Below are 17,527 nucleotides of genomic sequence, written 5' to 3'. Positions count from 1 at the left end.
AAAAGTCATTTACTCTGCAAGTTCTGTATGGTAAGTTGAAGGAAGGCATTTTACCATTGTGTTCCTTGCTGTTTGAACATGGTTTCCTAAATATTGGTGAATGTGTAAATACTCGTATAGTCCATAGGTGTATAATTGTATGATTCAAATATAGGTGCAACAGATATTTACATGAGAAGCTTACTCTGGTATTCTAAGTCACTTACCTTGGATCAGAGACCCATTTTTGTATATGCAAGAAAACTGAGGTACATACTAATAAAAAAAAGTAATTACCATCAATGTCATTATAACAACTACATGAATAAACTGCCTTCCCAGGTACAAATTTGATAGATCCTGCTTAGATAAATGCTTCTATTTAAAAAAAAGTCCCTTTATAGGACGGATTTGCTAGCATTAGAAAACTGAATTTAAGAGTAGAAGGGCTTTATAATTAACTCTTCTCTGCTTATTTTTGTATTTCTCCTGAAACACTGGTTCATGCAGCAAATTAGGGATTATCAGGGAAGAAAATGACATAGGTAAAACCTCCTGTATAGGACTGTGGGCTTTTTTTCCCCCCACCCACACATTTTAAACACAGTGCTACTACTGCTTTTACGTAAAGCCTGCTGATTAGGTCACAAGTTACGTTCTAAAGACCTTTGGTGATGTAGCTGTGATTTCATATGATCTGATATAAACTATATCTGTCATAGAGGACAGTATTATAAATCCTTTTGCTTTTGACCTTCTTTAAGATAATAAAGCAGATGTGTTTATTTTTTAATATTTTATTATTTCCTTACTGGAGTACTCCCTTCTGGGAATCTTAGACTATTGATTTGAACAAAAGTAGAACATATTCTCATTAGTTTGTCAGTTAATCTGGTCTTGTCTACTTTTTAAATGTCATGCAAGGTAAATATCATAGCAAAATAAAAGCATTTCAGAACATTGAATTGATTGGTTATTGAGAGGGTAATGAGAACTTTTACAGTGGAGCTCTAAAATATAAACTATAATTGCACTGCATTGAGCATGACAGCAATTTTGTAAGCCACATAATGAATACAGAACATGGTTCCATTTTTACCAGTATACGTATTTTTTTTGCTAGGAAGTTTAATAGTCAAAGGAAATGTTCACTTTTGTACTTATATGACCCATTGTATATGTGCATATGAAAGCTTTTGGGTTTTAATGCTACTTTGCATAATAAGCTGAATTTTTGGTAGTTATCTGTGGAATCTCATTCTCAACACATCCCAAACTTCTTATGTGGAAAACTCAGTACAGTGCTTTCACAAAAATTTAATATATGTAGCAGAAAGGGCATGGCTGGCTCATTCCTTTGGGGATGGGTAGCCTAAACAGTTCCTGAGAGAAAATCTTACATTTTCTAGCACCTTTGCCTAAGTTAAAACTAGTGCCATTATGAATAAGTGCATTGTTAAATAATAAGAGTTTTCCTTCACCTATGTGCATAAAAATGTTATCAGATTGCTAGTTTTCCAAAGTTCACAGCATTGGTTACAGAGACATCTCATACATGTGTCTGTATTATAAACAGAAAAGAACTAGAGTGAATGATTCGTAAACCTATGCTCAATTATGGGAAGTGTGATGCTAGTAGCAAAAATAAAAATAAATAATGCAGAATATAACTTTGAGGTGCCAGCCCATTGTATATTTTAAAGTTTCCAGTTTCAGAAATTTGTATTTCAGTTCCCAAGAAAATCAATATACTCTAATTTTTTATATATATATATATATAATAATACTGTGAATGTGCTTCGTCATCCAGATCTCTTCAGTAGATGCCAGCACTGAACACTGAACCATTCTATCACACATAGGTAAAGTTTTTAATAATGGATGACAGTCTCAAGAATAGTTTGGCCGCTTCTTTCTCAGCCTTTTACAATGCGCACTAAAAAGAAAACTTCTAAAAATATGTTTTCATTTGGCATTGTTTCAGATGAGAAGAATTAAATTATTTTCTTTAAAATACCTTAACTTCAGCATTGGCTTTTGCCAGTTAAGTCATTCTGTAGCTGAAATTTGATATACTCGATATCTGCGTCCAAATACACGCACACTTTTTGCTAGATTCTTGATGTTTTAATGGAAATTTTAAATTTCTATTACCTACATAAACAGCTGTTATAAGTACTGGCGACAAATGTTTGGTACTTTCTATTATTAGATCCTGTTTAATTCCTCTGATGTCAACCATTTAGATTGAAACATTCCATTATTGCTGACTGTCTCAAGCAACAGCTTTTTTGTTGCTTTTAATTTTTAGTGTTTCTGCTAACATACTAATATACTGCACAAGCAGCAGATGAAAGAGAACTCATTGGTAAGAACATTTAAACACTGAATGAGAAAGAATGCAAGGGAAAAGGGAGAGGAGCACAAAGGAAAAATGATCGCTTAAAAGCTACATAGTCTCTGTAAGATGTGGAGTTGCATCCAGGAATATCTCATCACTTTTGTGTCTTGTCATTAAACTTCAGTGATCACACAGTGGCAGTGTACATCTTATACTGCTGCTCCTTTTTAATCCATGTGGAGAATAACACTATTTCTAGTACCAATTAAAAGAAATATGAGAGAGAATCTGAGAAGACTGAACTTTTTCTTTTGCTTGCCCTTTAAAGACAGCATATTAGAGTACGAATGTATATTGAAGGAAAATCTGCAAACATGAAACAAATTAGTCAAAAGAAGGTTTGTAGGTAGAAACGGTCTATAGTGTGAGATAAATTTGATGGCATTTATTTATCTAGTTGTTCAAGTATAATTTTGACCATCTCTGGCAGAAAAAATAGTTGCTTTCCCTATGTCTAAATGCAGTTTTACTAAGCTCTCAGAAATTCTTCTTCAGGCTTTGAAGTATGTTGCTTCTCTATCGGACCTGAAGAAGGGCTTGTGTGTGTGAAAACCTGTCTGCCTTTTCCAGCAATACCAACTGCTGCAGGGCCAATTGTGAAGAGCCTGACTCTGTGCTCTTGAGAACCTGTGTGTAGATGGTGGAAGGTTACTATTAGGTGCCCCAAAGCCTTCTCCTCTCCAGGCTGAAGAAGCATACTTCTCTCGTTAGTTTTGTTCCTGGTGTGCATATATTTTGTAACGTGGTCTTTGCTCTCCTTTCTTCTTCCCAGCAGGGCCCTTGCCTGAGAACTTTTAGATTTTGTAATCTCTTTTGGAAAAGGTATATTTTAATCTGAGAAAATTTGGCCTTAAGCTGTTTCACAAAAAATGCTCTACTGTAACTGGAAACTACTTAAGGTCATTATGATATATTATACAAATGCAAAACTTTTTTTTTCTTTTCCTGCTAGAGATTAGCCTTTTCTGTATTAATTAGCATCTTAGATTAATTTTAAAAAATCTAATTATCTCTGTATTTCTTGTGCCTTCTTTATTGGCTTATATACCTTTTCAGAACATTCATTTTAAAATACCATGACTTTGATAGTCAACAAGAGCCATGCAGCCTGAATAGGAATAAATCTGTACATCCTACTCTACAATAGGAGCATCTAAGGTATTTCTAAATGCAAGACTGTGCTGTTCAATTCTCTGGAGACTGGAAACTCTTTTTGTGCTGTGTATTCCATCTTCCCTCAAGCTTGCAGTTACAGCCATCGAGAATGAGATAGCTGGTCTGGGTGATAGCTGGATAACCCCTGCAGTGCCTGGTAAAAACATTCTGGGATTAATGACCTGGTCTAAATCTCACTGAAGACAGCAGAGTCTCCACTACTGTCAGGCTCATTTAAGAATACCCAAGAGAACTTGTTTTTGTTGGAAGGAGTCTCTTGTGTAATCGCATTTGTAATACAAATAGCAGTTTAAAATCGGGTTTTAGTTTCATTCCAGTGTAGTTTGATTCTTCAGAACACATATTTCATGGATTCACAGATTTAAGCATGATGGAACCATTTCATCTAACTCTAATCTGTCTTCTCCATTTCACAAGACATTAAATAACATCCTGTTCTGCCTGAATACAAATCTAATGCTTTGTCTGCTTGAAGTGTATCCTCCCAGAAATGCATCTGAGCTTAGAGACACAAAGAGTCAGAGAACCCCTCATTTCTCTTGGTATTTTTCTTTACTAATTAATCAGTTTCACTAATATAGAATAATGCTTAGTTTCAATTTGAAGTCATTTTTTTCTTCGATTTCCTCTTTTGAGTCTCATATTTTTTCCAATAAATTGACCTCTTAAGAATTTTTGCCCTATGAACTGTACCATCGTTAAATATTGATTGCTTTCTCTCACACACACGAAATAGAAGTTTCTCATAATAAGATCATTACTGTGGGACTCAAAGGGTCTTTTTGCCATGAGGATTGTAATTGTTTTTGTTACAGTTTTCTGCAAAAATGGGAACTGCTTTTTGCAGAAGCAAGTATATTATTTGTTTCTTTAATGTTCCGGAGAGAGAAATACATATTTGTTAACATTTTTCTTCCACTGCTCCTGTCTCTTTTTTTCCTGCTAGTATCAGTAGTAGAAGTTTATGTTTATGTGTGTATCTACCACATGGCTTATATCGTACCAGGCTTTGCTTTCCAAATACTGCTTATTCCCACCTGTCTCAGCCCCCCAGTGTAGACATAGTCTGTGTCACTTTTCTCTACATGTCTAAATTTGCATTTGGCTATATCAGAATGTAATTTATTTTAGAGATGTACTTGACAAAGTAATTCAAACAACTTCTTGAAACTCTGTTACTTATCATAACAGGTAATTTGCAGACTTCTTAGGAAATGATTTTATGTTTGTTTACAGATCATTGATGAAAAAGGTTAAGACAAGACTCACTGCCCATTGCTTTGGACACATTCCAGTACTGTCTTCTTCACCTCTTACTGATTGTTTAATAATGAAACCTACTTTTTCAAATTAATCAGTTTGGAAGTTTTAAATTCAATTAACATGTACTTTACTACTATTGTATAACTCTAATATTTAATCAGAATATTCTGTGGTAAAAAATTAGATGTTTAGCAAAATTCTGGGTTACATCTATATGAATTTTTACATTACCAAACTTCTAATTCCATCAAAGAATATGATTAGGTTTCTCTGAGAAGACCTGGTTTCCATTACAATATGTTAGCTGACCTATGGTTATATTCTCGTCCTTTGATTTCTTACTGAATTGAATTCTGTGCACATGTTGTCTATTCTTTTGTCTGGGATATACACACCAGTCTAACTAGCCTACAGCATTATTAAGTTTCAGGGAGTGGGGACCCCCCTAGAGGCATACGTAGTGGTACTTCTCTTGAACTTTGTGACATATACTGAAATTTATTCAAAAATAATATCAACATATGAAACATCTGAAAAAACTTTTAGCAAGTATTTTTATGTACTTCATTTGGATCTGGTTATTTTAAATGTTTGTCTTGACTACACATCATTTATCCTCTTTTTTTCTTCCTTTGTGAGATAGAAAGTATTTAATCTGTGTCCGTTTTCAATTATTATCCTGCTTTTGTGCAAATACAGGACAAAAATATTTATGGAAGAATATTTTCAATGGAATATTAAAGAAAAAAGGTCAGGTTCTTATCAGTACAATTTAAACCATGAGTAACTCTGGTATCGCAGTGTTTTTCTTCTACCTTTAGCAGCCATTTGTGATGACTTCTGGGGCCTTTGCTACTGCATTGGTGTAAAGGGATATCAAGCTACTGGAACTTCTGTTGGCACAAACATGGGATGTAATTGTAATTAAGGCTACTTCATTTCTTCAGGACTGCTCTTTCTCTCTTTTTGTAACCAGGATCTTTATTCCGAGAAAGGTAGCTTTTCATTTTCTAGCTTGCGGTACATGCAGATGCGTTCTAGGGATCTCTCAAATCTTTTATCAGTTGTTAGCCTTCTCCTCCATACTACTGGATTTAGCAGCGTTTAGATTGACAGCTCCACTGCAGATTTATGTTGATGACTTTCTTTGATGGTCACAAACACAGCTTTGGATCAATTCAACTCCTAGAATCCATAAGGCAGACTAAAATAATCAGCATGCTCTTGTTGAAACATTGTGTGGAAGCTGAAGAATGTAAATATAGAACAAAGATAATTTGTTAGCATGTCTTGACAATATATTTATGAGAAAGGTGGACTGGGCAAGATATTACTGCCCTTTATGTTGATACAGAGTATACTAATAATTACAAATAGAGGAGGAAGAAATGACAACTTCCATCACTGGAACCTATCTATCTGTCTGTCTGTCTGTCTGTCTGTCTATCTATCTATCTATCTAGGTTTCCTTCCGGTAGTATTAGAACCAATGGAGTTGGTTCAATATTCAGTGTTTAGTCAAAGTAACATTAGCTGAATATGGAATATCATGCATAGCTAAGGACTATAAATAAACCATTTTGTGAGTTTTAAAAGAAAGATAGGAAGGAAGAATTTGTAATAGCATGGGAATATTTAATTGAAACAATGGAATAGAGTATATCAGTGTAATCTACAGATCTAAAGAAGAAAATCTATCGATATAGAAAACAGGAAAATAACAGAGATTGATCATCAAAGACAAGGGAATATTTTCATGGGTGATTTTCTGATACTTAAAATGTTTGTCTTGACTACTAGTCAAATATTTTGAAGTAACTTTAAAAATCTATTTATTTTTTTCTTTCTCGATCATTTTGACAGGTACATCAGTTCTGCTTTGGTTTCCTCTCAGTTTCAATTTAGTCATAGACCATGAAAACATGTCCTGTTCCCTTTAGAGCTAAACACTTTGTGGATTTGTCGTTGTTTTTTTATTTTCTGTTTAAACAATATTTTAATTTCTCTTAATGTTTTCCAAAACTTCATTTTATAAAATACAGTTTAGTTTGCCATTGATTAAAATGACTTCTTAAGTATTTCTCTAAATTTTATTCAGACATATGTGTGCACCTTGAGGAGACAACTGTTATGATAGAAAGCTATCAAGTGATCCTATTGAAACACTTCCAAGACCTATTTGACAGTACTTGATGAAATTTTAATATTTAGAAGCTTTTGGTCATCAATCACAGTCTGCTGTGTTACTCAGTTCATCCACTACGACATCATCAAATATTGCAAAGCAACTTGTACAGATTCTTTCACCCATTCGCACAATGCAGGATAAAAATTAACTGCCTCATGCACTGTGTCTTGGGGCTAAATTAAAAAAAAAAATATACCTGTTTCATGCCATTAGGTAGGTCTATTTCTAACTGTGCCTTTTTTACATAATGTCATAGTCCTATCACCTAACAAGAGATTATGTGATCTGAATGTTACTGACTTGACAGGTTTATGGCCATCATAAGCATCCAGGCATCTCCACTGTCTAGAACTTGGAATGAGACTAAAAGCCTTTTGACTGTGATTTATGGCCTAAATTCTCTCTGAGAGGCTTTATGCAACTTTAATAGAATCTTCCTGTCACATTTGATGCTGAATGGTACCTATTTACGTAATTTTCTCAGAGATAATTTATGCTGGCATTTTATTTTATGGCAGAGCTAAACAAGTTTATACTTGTTGACAGTATAATAAGCAAAGACTTTGTTTCAAATTTCCAAGTATAGGATAGAACCATTTTTTTTCTCCCTACTAGTATGGACCGGATTGAGTTAATGTGCTGTGCAAAAGGACTTCAGTGTGATTCATAACTATTTATAGAAAATAAATAAAGGACAGTAAGCTAATATGGTCATATTTGACCCAAAGTAGAGTGTCAACTGTGACTTTTAACTGATAAATAATAGGTTAATATTCATAAAAATATATATTTAGTTATAGGTTAACATAACCTTAAATGAAAGTGCACATCACATAAGAACAGAATGGAATTTTGATAGAATCGACATAATTACTTTAAAAATAGTTGAAGTAAGCAACAGATAACTTTTTGAGGAAAAATGCGTTTGCTTCACAAATACAGATTTATACATATTTATATTTGTATATAAACCAAACAAATCTGAATTTCCTCCAAAATAACAATAAAATTAAAAGCAGAAATGTGCATAAATGTTTCCATTCTGTCTGGTAGTGAAAGTTGAGCAAGAAGTAAATAATCTTAACCTCATCTTCACTTCTAGTACTATTCTTTTTAAAATAAAAATAATACTTAAAAACTTCTGTGGTTCAGCAACCAGATAGTAATAATGGTGGAGATTTACCTGGTAACATAAGGGCTTGTGTCTATATATTAGAGATATGAGAAAAAAAGAGTAAGACAACAGATACGTTCTTTTTATGATGTGTATATGATTAACCAGAACAGGTGTCGATGGTGCTGGCTATCTGTGAATTAAGCAGATAGCATCCCTTCAAACATCTTGAAATTACCTTTTTATGCAATTAAAAGTACACCAGATCATGGTGGGACAATTCTGAAAAATAATGTTCAATTCTGCACAGCTGCCATATGACCTTATTGCATCTTATTTATTGTCCTTTTTTCTATTACATCCACTGTGGCCCCTTGCCCTTTTGGGACTGAAGGCTTGGAAAGGGACAGTGGTTTCTTACCTGACGGTGTGAAGTCTAGCACAATGAGCTGATATGAAACTGTTGATTTTTTTTTTTTATTTATCAGCTATTACATTCTGATCAAAATTCAAGTAAAATATCTACAGAATTTTAAATACAAAGCTTGTATTTTGATGAGACAAAATCTGGAATTAACAACAGTTGTTCTATATTCACGAACAATCATTATTTTCATTCAGAAGATTCCAGTGGATTTTTCCTTCTTGTTCATTGGAATAATACACAACTCAGAAAAGATTTTTCTGCTATTTTCCCCTCTTCTTAAAGCCATTTTAAACTGCATTGTTCTCTTAGCACAGCAAACTAGGAAATTTTTCAGATATTAAGGTTTTAATTGTTATCTATTTTGTTTGAGTGCCAGAGCAACTAAATAACACTTTATAAAAACATTTTATCTAGCTTTTATGGTATGTAATGCCAGGAGAAAAGAAAGGAAAAATTCAGATTATTTAACCACACATGCACAAAATGGGTTCAGAAGAAGGACAGTTTTCAATTTTACAAGAAGCTTTTAAAATGTAAATCTATTTTAAAAGCTTATTCAGCATTTTCTTGGATAATGAACACTGAATCATGTGATAGAAGAGGGAAAGCCGTTTCTGGATGAAAATGATGTATTGTACTTGAAGAAGTTTCTTTTCTGAATCTTACTGCCCTAATTGTGTTTTTCTCTGGATATATATAGTATTATGTGCTGATGACTGATAATGTGAACATCTAATTATATTGCCAAAAGGAAGCAGAAGAACTCCATTTAATCTCCAAACTCACTGAATGTCAATCTTACAAATATATACTTTATTTCCAACTGTTACGCACTGTAGCTGACATTCTTGGAAGCTTTCACGTTGGCTGTTGAGACAGAAAAGTGAACATAATATTTATTACCAATGTGATAAAAAGGAGTAGGATACAGAATTTATTTGGAAAGTTACATTATACTACTATCTTATTCATTTAGTAACAGAAATACCATGGATTTTTGCAGTTGTTGTTTCCATCCAAAGGGGATAAGAATCTGTTCTCTGTTACAGACTGCTGCAGAATTTCATGAAGTGCAAAGACAGAGTTTACTGAAAATTGTGCAACTTATTACCATTCCACCAACAGAGAAAACGAATAACAAAGATGAAGAGTAGGCTTTCAGATGTTGTGTTAGCTACTTGTAATCAAAGGTTGGGTCTTAGCACAAAAGCATAGAATAGCTACGTAAGGACCATGAAGAGTGAGTTTTATAGAGCTATAAATGTGCCTAAAAAAACCTAAAAAAGACACCCTCTTTCAAGAAAACATGGATTTTCCCCTGTTCTGGGAGAATCACTGGGTGGGTGGAGGGAGAGAGAGGCATGTTGCAGAGTTCTTTTTGGATGTCAATGTAGAAGACCCAACAACAAATGGCATAATAAAATACCTGTTTTAATAGTATAGAATAAAAAGAGGAATATAAACAGTGATTAAATCTAACGTCCCATCAGATGCTGGGCACCCCACATTCATGTGGCATCAGATGGACTCTGGATGGATTTTCTCACGGCATGCTGCACAGAACCTGTCCATGGAGAGGATCCCTCTCCCTCCCGTACTGTTGTTGCTTTTATCTTGTGTAACAAACAAAACCATATATCTTCTGACAGGTTGCAATGTTATCTCTGTTGTAACACCCACTAACGTGCAGCGCAGGCTGTGGTGGGCATTCCAGCATATACCCTTGCAGCAGCTGCCCATGCTAACGTACAGCCTTCTCAAGCCTTAAGTACAAGGCCTGCTCAGGGTCACTGACTCCTTGAGTATGTCTTCTGCAAGGCTCCCACTACATCTTATTTAATAACTGTATGTTGTCTGAATACCATTTTTTTTTAATCAGGAAAATAGGGCACGGGAGAAGATGGTGGTGTTCCATCTTAAAACCAGAAAATTTTATTGAGATCTATCAACAATTCTGTATTTTTCTATCTTGAGGTTTATAAATATGTGATAATTTAGTATAAGATGTGGCTGAAGGTGTTAATTTTTGCTTAACCAAAGAGGAAGGTAAACAATATGTTCCTTAGCCTACCTTCCATCTACGGATGTTGTACTTGTTCCAGCATTGCAGTCTTTATCTCAAGACTGGACATCTTTCTTGAATACAGGTTATGAACTGATTAAAAAAATATGAGGTTTCTTGATCTGTATTATGTGAGGTGATGGCTGTTATTTATGATTTAATATTGCACTCTTAAATAATGTCTCATTTTTCTTCAGACTGACTTCTTAATTTTAAAATTAATAAGTGTGAGGTTTTTAAGGCACTCTTTTTATCCCCCCACTTTTTTTTTTTAAGCAAAGCTCGGAATTATACGTATCATTTTGCATTAACACAAATTAATGTGTTCTGTACTTAGTATCTTAAATAGTTTAATTTGGCGCTGTGTGGTTCCACACAGTTGAGTAATTGTAGTTACTTTTTATTTTCTTTCCTGTGTCACCCCTAGAAAAAAGCCTGATAAAAAGTAGAACTTTATGGCTAGATTTACAGGACCTCAAGTGCCATATATTACATGGTTCTTTGTCACAATGCAAACAGAAAGCTAATTTTAAAGAAAATCCTCCTCCAGGTTGCCCTGGAGGCAATTGAAAATTGAAATTAATTTGTTTTATTACAGAAAAAAGACTATGTAAGGTGACATAAACAAGTACAGAACTATCATCTGAATATAGAGCCACTGCCTGGGCATGCAGGGATACAGTCAGAAGTTCCAAAACCCACTTGGAGCTGTATCTGGTTGTCCTCAGTGCCACCAGTTCCACCCAGAGGCCAATCACCTGCAGTGTACTCCAGGGGTGTTTCTTTCTCCTCCTGTCTAAGTACAAATGACTGATTCAACAGTTCAACAAACAGAAACAAACATAAGCACCTTAGCATTCTGTCTTTGATGCTGGCAACTTTTATACGGAAAGACTTGACTGTATAGTGCTTACGAAGCAGGTGCCATATTTAGTTGATGGGAAGGACAGTACCATATTGTCCCAATTTCTTCTCATTTCAGTCATGGAATATCTTTGAGGAGACTTCAGCTGCTTTCATCCTGCAGTGAAAAAAAATACTTTCTGTAGCTCTAAAGCCACAAGGATATAGTTCTCTCTTAAATGTTCTTTTTATACAAATCAACACCTTTTTCTTGTCTAAACTAAACTAATTCAAGATCCCTTAAACCTTTCATTCTATTCTTTTTGTAGTTGCAGTACTGATGATCTACTGATAGGTCATTATTTAAAAAATAATACCTGCCAATAAAACATCAAATTAATATTCCATCTCATGATTGCAACTTAGGTATCTAGTTTAGGAGAATAATCAAATAGTTTAAATATAAGCAGCCAAACATTATTTAAATGAGACATGTTAAATACTCTGTTCAGGTCTGCCACTGAAATATGCAGTAGACCATTTTGTGCTGCCAGCGCTGGACATAAATCTAAGAGCCATACTGGTGTTAGCAATTTAGATATCAAGAAGTTTAATTCAGAGCAACTGGAAGTCCGGAGGACACATACTTAGCCAATGTCTTCAAGACTTTCTTCAAAGCCAGTCTCTTCTGAAAGTAACAATCTGGAATCAGAAGAACAAGTATAAAGGCAGATGACTGGGAAATAAATTTAAAACATGTTGACTCTATTTTGACCTTAGCAGCAGTTCAACAGAAATTCTGCTTCCTGATGTAAAGGTTTGATACTCAGTCTGAGTAATGGACAGGATGGCATGCTCCATTAAGCTTGGCTTTGGGCAGTTTATTGGATCCTATCAGTTCAAATATTAAAGGAAAGGATGATACTTGAAAATAATGCATACATAATAGTCCAGAGAATTAAGCTGATTTAAGATAATAAAACACAGACAGAGCATGTTTGAAAGCTGCACTGATGTTCTGTGTTGGGAAAGCAGAACCTTTTTATTCTAGCATTATCACTTCAACAGTATTACTGCTACTTTCTACTTATATGGGGATCTCTCATTTGTACACTTCAAAACAATGGAGCTAAAAAGTCATCATCATCACCTTCATTTTGTCAAGGGATAAAATGACGCAATTTAAAAACTGTGTCTAAGATCATATAATGAAGTAGCTCTGTTGAGAGAATTTGTGGAAAAAAAAATCAGGAGGCAAAAAATAATAGAGGGAGAGAGAGAAAAAAAAAAATCCAATAACTCTTTTATGCTAAGCCTCTGAATCATGAGCTTGTCAGAAAGTAGATTGACACTTTTTCCAGGGACCCTTCTGCGTACCTGTGGCTCTGTATATTCTTTCAGAGCACAAGAACGAGAGAAATGCTGCACTGCATGAGGCAAAAAAGTCCGTCTTGGGCCTGTCTTCAGCAGCGCTGAGTAAAAGATGCTTGGGAAAATCGTAGTGTCTGGGACTTTTCTTGAGTGATAGTTGTTCCTGTTTCAACGCTCAACCTTGAAAAGTCAGCAGTTGAAGAACATTATTGTACTAATATAATTTTTAATAGTGTGTATTCCATTACTTTTTCCAAACTTTTTTAAAAGCACATTAATTTTTTTAGCTTTTGCAACACTGTTTCCATGAACATCACAATTTCATTATACCTGTGTGACACATACGTATTCCTTTCCTTTAAATTTTCTTCTGTTTCTTAAGATCATTACTTTACAAAACAGTGATGACGTTTCAAACAATTTATTTCCTGTCATGCTGAGTTCTAAATATTTAAAATTTGCATGATTATATTTGCTTTCTTTTTATTGTCCCCAGGCAGAAAGAGCAATATTAGGATAATTAGTTTTTATTGATCTCAAAGGTCTAAAATCCAACTGTAGACAAGATGGACAATACAACTTATGTTTTCATGGGAAAAATAACTTAGTTGGTTATCATGCCATATTATAGTTCCCATCTTGATCTTGCAAAGATAATGGCAAACAGCATGACAACTTTGATAACATGGCTGTGTTACAACAGTACAGAAGAATATCTTGTATGCATTTTGGTTTTGCATGTTTCTCTCGTAACTATGTCCTGAAATAAATATTTTCAAAATCCAGTGCTTAAAGGAAATTATGAAAATTACCTCTCCTGTACTTAATATGTATAATTGATGTATATGCAAACTCCATTGCTTTTTGTAATGGATTATGAAACTCACTATTAATAAAGGCTAATGTACTTAACTTGTGGGGGTGATTGTAACAAGGGGTGATGGGGTTCACCCTAACACCAATAACTTTGGTGGCCGATGACAATTCTGTCACATGACACAGAGAACTTTATTTAATCTTACTGTTAATTCACTGTTTCTGTTGATCTACCTGTAGAATAATTTTAATGAATCAGAGGTTAAAGCATCATAATTATTTCAGAATTGATATATCATTTCATGTTTTTATTTCTTGTTCATTTGTGTTTTCTGTTTTTTCTCTCTCTTACATGCTGCAGTTGCAAATATATTGTGGCGAGAGCAAGGTACTAATATAGATGGCTTTTTTCATATTTTGTTCATTATGATGAAATGCTCATCTGCTGTTCCTTCTGTGTGTTTCATTTTGGGTTTTTTTTTTTTGTTCATACTCTACAGTTACTGTAATTACCTTCCTCCTTGCAACATCGCAGGAATTTGATTTAAATAAAAAAATAATAACAGAAAATAATCCTTTAAATGCTCATCAATGAAAAGCATCACAACGAACTTCTTTGGGCCATGCATACTCTCACTTTCTGTTATCTACATATTAACACATAGGAAGGGAGTGACGAGTGTTTAGTAGGGCAATTAAGATCGTGAAACCATAGGTGGGCTTTAGTGCCTGCAATGCATATTTGTATATGGGGTATACAGAAGCCTTAACACAACTGCTTGCTTGTGTAAGTGTAAAAAAGAGTATGTGTCAGAAAATCTGAAAAGATTTTGCGAGTACATTAATTTGTATTACAATAATACAATATATACGTATGTATAAATGTATCCTCATATTAATCTATATTTAGAAAACAAACGAACAATCGGTGTTAGCCAGTTTTAAATATAGATTCAGTCTAAATGAATCAAATATAATTGCATTTATTGTCATTGCTTCTGGCACTGTATAATAAACGTACTGGCTTGTTTCTGATTTGTGGGGGGAGGGTTGCAAAATTGGGTCAGATGTCTCTAGAGGAATAGCTCCTGTAGTTGTGAAGAAGTGGCTTGCCTAAACAATTAGATATTTGTACAGATATTTGTAGACACATGCTCAAAGGAAGAGTTTTGGGATCATCAGAACTTGGAGGGATTATTTCATTGGATACACAGGTAAAGTTTCCTTACATGAAGTGACTTCCCTATACTCAGTATTTAAATGGAAGAAGGACATTTCTTACTGTGTCTTCTTCACTGATTTTGAAGAAAATTTTGGTGAACATTACTATCCAGATGTTGGAAATAAAGCCTTGAAAGTTTGGTCTGAGTTACTATGCACAAATACTATCTGTACATTGGAAAGCCTGCCTTGGAGTTGCAGTAACTGAGGAGGAAGTTTCAGGAATCCATTTTTCAAATGTCTTTATCACTTGGGGCTATCAGCTGATTTACTTCCTCATGTTCTGGTAGTACTTATCCTGCTAATAACTATTATATACTTTAGTCAATGAGACCAGGGAGAAGGGAAAATCTTGTTTTGTCCCCAGCTAGCTTCCCATATTTATTTATCACCAAGATACACTAATCCAGTTACTCAGCTATGGATCTCTACACTGTGTTCACTGGTAGGAGCAGCCTAACATCAGTCAGACTTATCTAAAAATTCCAGCTGTTTTTACAGGATGCAATGTCAGGCATTTTTTTAAAGAAAGGCGTTGATTTATTATCTTATATATGCTACAAGATTTGCCTGCAAAGCCATACAAAAGTAACCCGTTGGCCAGAGTGGGCATATTGGCCTTCATGCACCCTGTGCTCAGAATAGACATGATTGGTAAGTTTTGCTTGAACCTGAGCCTCCTACCCCAAATGCAGTATAGGCAAATTACTCTCCCACTTTTTGGTAGCCTATTAATAGTTAGATTTTATATAAAATGAGGAAAACCCTGCTTGGAGGCTGTCCTTTCGTTTTAGGAAAATGTGGGTAGAAGTGGGAAGTGATTCCACAAGATTTCTCAAATATAATTAATTTGTTCTGGCCATGGCCTGACAACCTTATGCATTGTACTACCTTTTAAATTACTGTATTACCTATGTGATTCCTAATGGGGACTGGGAACTTCTATGTATGTGTGTACATATGTGCATCTATACATGAACACACACCTCACCTCCCCCTTAACAGTCTCATGATTTTATTTGATATTAACATGTGTTGTCTCTCTGTTAATATAGATTTTCCTTCAGAACTTAGGATAAGTAGAATTTCAGACTCAAAATTATTTTTCCTGGTTTTTTTTCTCCTGAGTTCTTATACCAAATATTGTCATATCAAGAGGAAGCGTAGGTCCTGTACCCAGGATGCATGTACATTTTTATCATTGTAGCCCATAGTAGAGATGTCAGAGTCGGTTATGGTGGTGATTTTATGAGTACTGTCATTTTCTTCTTAGAATTTTACAAATATGAACTGATCATCCATCATAGGCTCCACATAGCAAATCAACATCTTGTCTTAATTGGCACTGGCACATGGTAAACTAAAAAGCATGTTCTTTTTTGTGGTCATGAGCATGACCACAGATATTATGAGACTTCATACTATAGATCTGGTTCCCATCTTCTCCAAAAAATATTGCATCATGCCTCTCATTCATAAACATTGTAGTAGAAGGATTGAATAGTTCTATAAACATCTGTGGCCCTTCAAACTTGGAATGAATATCTGCCCAACTCTGGCTTTCCAATAAAATACAACAGAGAATGTTTCCTTTTCTGATTGAAAGAAATGTCAAGTAAGTGTTTATAGCAAAGATTTAGAACTTCTCTTTCAATGTTATACAGAAATTACTTTAACTCTTCTATCCCCCAGAAAAAGAATACTTGGAGATTTTGTATTAATTTGATTTCGCTGTAGATGATTTCACAAGATCACTTTCATTACTACAGCTGTCAAACTGTATATTTCTAAATCTCTTTTCAGAAAGACACTGTCTTGCCAGGGGAAAAAACTGTGTGAAATTCTGAATAATCTAAGAGTTTTGGTTTGGTTTTACAACAAAAGATCCCATAGGATTAGCTGCATTAGCACTTTACACATAAACAAATTGATCTCATACCAAATATGTGATTAAGTTTTTAGTTCAAGACAAGGATTTTCTTTTTTGTCATTGTTTAATTTTGTATATTTCAATGTGTTTTTTTTTTTTCTTAAGGTCTGGGAATTGGGAACATGTTTTATGTTTTTTATGAAGATGGCATCAAAGTAATACAACCAGTGGAATGTGAATTTCAGAGACATATTAAACCTAGTGAAAAACTCCTCGGTTTTCAGGCAAGTTTTTTTTTTTTTCATTTATTTGTAGTGTATTCTCAATTACAGCTTTCTTTAAATAAGACCTTGCTAGTTTAGTGTTTTCTGCTTGATCAAGTATGTCTTCTCAATTAATAAGCAACTTATAATGATGGACTCAAAATTTACTGTACTTTCCTTGACCAAATTCAAACTTTCAGTTTCTCTTTTAGATTTGATACTCCCTGTATACTTTTAAAACCCTTTCTTTTCTTTGGCTGTCTTTATCTTTTCCCAGTCCTTTCCTTTAACAGCTCTCTACACTTTATTTCTGGTTTACTTGTCATTTTTTCTCCCTGCCATGCCAATTAAATACCTCTCTCTGAATCAAGGATTGATTCTCTCTCTATTAAATATAAGATCTAAAGTTACTATTTTTAATGGTTTCTTTTTCTATACTGGATGTTTTTCTATATTAGAACATGAGCTATCATGAGGCAAATCCTTATGCTGATAAATGCTCTCGCAGCTCCACTGAAGTAGAAATGATAGAT

At 34.3% G+C, this 17,527-nt stretch overlaps 1 protein-coding gene across 3 annotated transcripts in view; it reads left to right on the top strand.

Moving 5' to 3' along the window:
* FSTL5 (follistatin like 5) overlaps window positions 1-17,527 on the top strand; it is a 274,054-nt gene that overhangs the window by 218,828 nt on the left and 37,699 nt on the right. For 2 of the 3 annotated variants that reach the window (XM_065633873.1, XM_065633870.1), the window contains exons 10-11: window positions 14,002-14,028; window positions 16,897-17,015. In XM_065633873.1, the coding sequence (XP_065489945.1) occupies window positions 14,002-14,028; window positions 16,897-17,015 (146 nt within the window). The remainder of the gene's footprint in view (window positions 1-14,001; window positions 14,029-16,896; window positions 17,016-17,527) is intronic. The other variant, XM_065633872.1, reaches the window with a different exon arrangement.

Source organism: Caloenas nicobarica, chromosome 4 (assembly GCF_036013445.1).
Source record: "Caloenas nicobarica isolate bCalNic1 chromosome 4, bCalNic1.hap1, whole genome shotgun sequence".
Taxonomy (NCBI): Eukaryota; Metazoa; Chordata; class Aves; order Columbiformes; family Columbidae; genus Caloenas; species Caloenas nicobarica.
This window is presented reverse-complemented; position numbering and strand designations above follow the sequence as displayed.